The sequence below is a fragment of the Cucumis sativus genome, chromosome 2 (genome assembly GCF_000004075.3).
Source record: "Cucumis sativus cultivar 9930 chromosome 2, Cucumber_9930_V3, whole genome shotgun sequence".
Taxonomy (NCBI): Eukaryota; Viridiplantae; Streptophyta; class Magnoliopsida; order Cucurbitales; family Cucurbitaceae; genus Cucumis; species Cucumis sativus.
The window spans coordinates 7,878,091-7,880,053 of NC_026656.2; the positions used below are offsets into that span (position 1 = coordinate 7,878,091).

Genomic DNA, 1,963 nt, shown 5'->3' on the forward strand with positions numbered 1-1,963 from the left:
TGGAGCATGGAGGTGTTGTGTCGAAGGGGATGGCGTCAGACCCTTCAAGTTCGTACCAAAAAATAATAATAGTTGCAGCTATTGCAGCCGGAGTCCAATTTGGTTGGGCTCTACAGCTTTCATTGCTAACACCTTACGTCCAACAACTTGGAGTTTCACATACATGGTCCGCTTTCATATGGCTTTGCGGACCATTATCAGGACTTATTGTGCAACCCACTGTCGGGTACTACAGTGATCGCTGCACCTCTAGGTTTGGTCGTCGTCGGCCGTTCATTGTTGCTGGATCTACTTTTGTGGCAACTGCAGTTTTCCTCATTGGCTTTGCTGCAGACATTGGGCATGCAGTGGGTGATCCGCTTAACAAACCCACAAAACCAAGAGCTGTTGCCATCTTTGTGGTTGGATTTTGGGTTCTTGATGTTGCTAACAACATGCTCCAAGGCCCTTGTAGAGCTCTGTTGGCAGATATGTCATGTAACAACCACAAGAAGATGAGAATGGCCAATGGATTTTTCTCATTCTTCATGGGGGTAGGGAATGTTTTGGGGTACGCAGCTGGGTCCTATAACAAACTCTACAAATTCCTTCCCTTCACACTAACCAAAGCATGTGACAGTTACTGTGCCAACCTCAAAACATGCTTCTTGATCGACATTGTATTCCTTCTCCTCGTTACCACGTTCGCTGTGTTGATGGTGAGCGAGAACCAATTTGACCCATTGGAGATTGACGAAGAAGCAACACCCTTTTTCGGGAAATTGTTTGGAGCACTCAAGAAGTTGGAGAAGGCCAATGTGGCTTTTGTTGCTGGTAACAGCCTTGAACTGGATCGGTTGGTTCCCATTTATCATGTACGATACTGACTGGATGGGTTTGGAAGTGTACGGAGGAAAGCCAAAGGGGAGTCCTGAAGAAGTCAAGTTCTATGACCTTGGTGTTCGTGCTGGGGCCCTTGGGTTGATGGTAAACTCATTTGTTTTGGGATTTTCAGCTTTGGGAATTGAGCCAATAAGTCGTATTTTAGGAGGCCTCAGATGGTGGTGGGGAATTGTTAACATTATATTTACAGTTTGCATGGGATCCACCGTCGTGGTTACAAAGGTTGCTGAGCGTTGGAGGTCCGTTAATGGTTTGCGTCCTCCTCCACTAAACGTCAGGGCAGGAGCATTTTCGATCTTTGCGATATTGGGTATTCCATTGTCAGTCACTTTTAGTGTTCCATTTGCGCTTGCGTCCATCTTTTCTTCAGAATCGGATGCGGGTCAAGGTAGTGAAAAGAAAATTGAAATTTACGACAGTTTATTTTACTAATTTCTTTATGTATAATTAATTAGCTAACAAAGCATATGCTTCTTTCCTTTCTCTCCCCGTTCACATCACAACAGGCCTCTCCTTGGGAATTCTCAACCTCTTCATTGTCATTCCACAGTTCATCGTATCCGCAGTTAGTGGGCCATTAGATGCTGCTTTCGGAGGAGGAAACTTACCCGCATTCGTAATGGGTGGAATTGCTTCTTTTGCAAGTGCAATGTGTGCAATGTTCGTCCTCCCCGATCCACCACCTCAATCCGATGTCTCCTTAACAATGGGCGGTGGTCATTGATTCTTCCAACTTTATCAGATTTTCACCGTTCCTCTCATTATTTTTTGTCCATTTTCTCTACTCTTTTCTTTGTTAATTCTTTGTATGAGATAATAAACGTAGAATAATTTATAATAAAACTAGAATGTTTTTATTTTTCTTTTCTAATCTCTCTCATATGTCCTTTTATTATCAAATCTACTTGAATCCATCTTTTTCATCGCTACATCCACACAACACTATCATTAAATTATATACTTTCTCATTTTATTTAAAAAATACCTCTAAAGTTTTATTTAAAAAATACGACTCCACTGTTAAAAAGTTTCAAAAATATTCTTAAACTAAAAAAAATAAAATTTAAAACAACTCTTCCAA

The 1,963-nt window shown here is 41.5% G+C and overlaps 1 protein-coding gene across 1 annotated transcript; it reads left to right on the forward strand.

Moving 5' to 3' along the window:
* LOC116402007 (sucrose transport protein SUC8-like) lies at positions 1 to 1,746 on the forward strand. The gene is given in 3 exon segments (XM_031880662.1): positions 1 to 785; positions 787 to 1,270; positions 1,389 to 1,746. Coding segments are annotated over 3 exon segments (1,458 nt in total). The 5' UTR covers positions 1 to 29; the 3' UTR covers positions 1,607 to 1,746.
* The last annotated feature ends 217 nt before the right edge of the window (positions 1,747 to 1,963 follow it).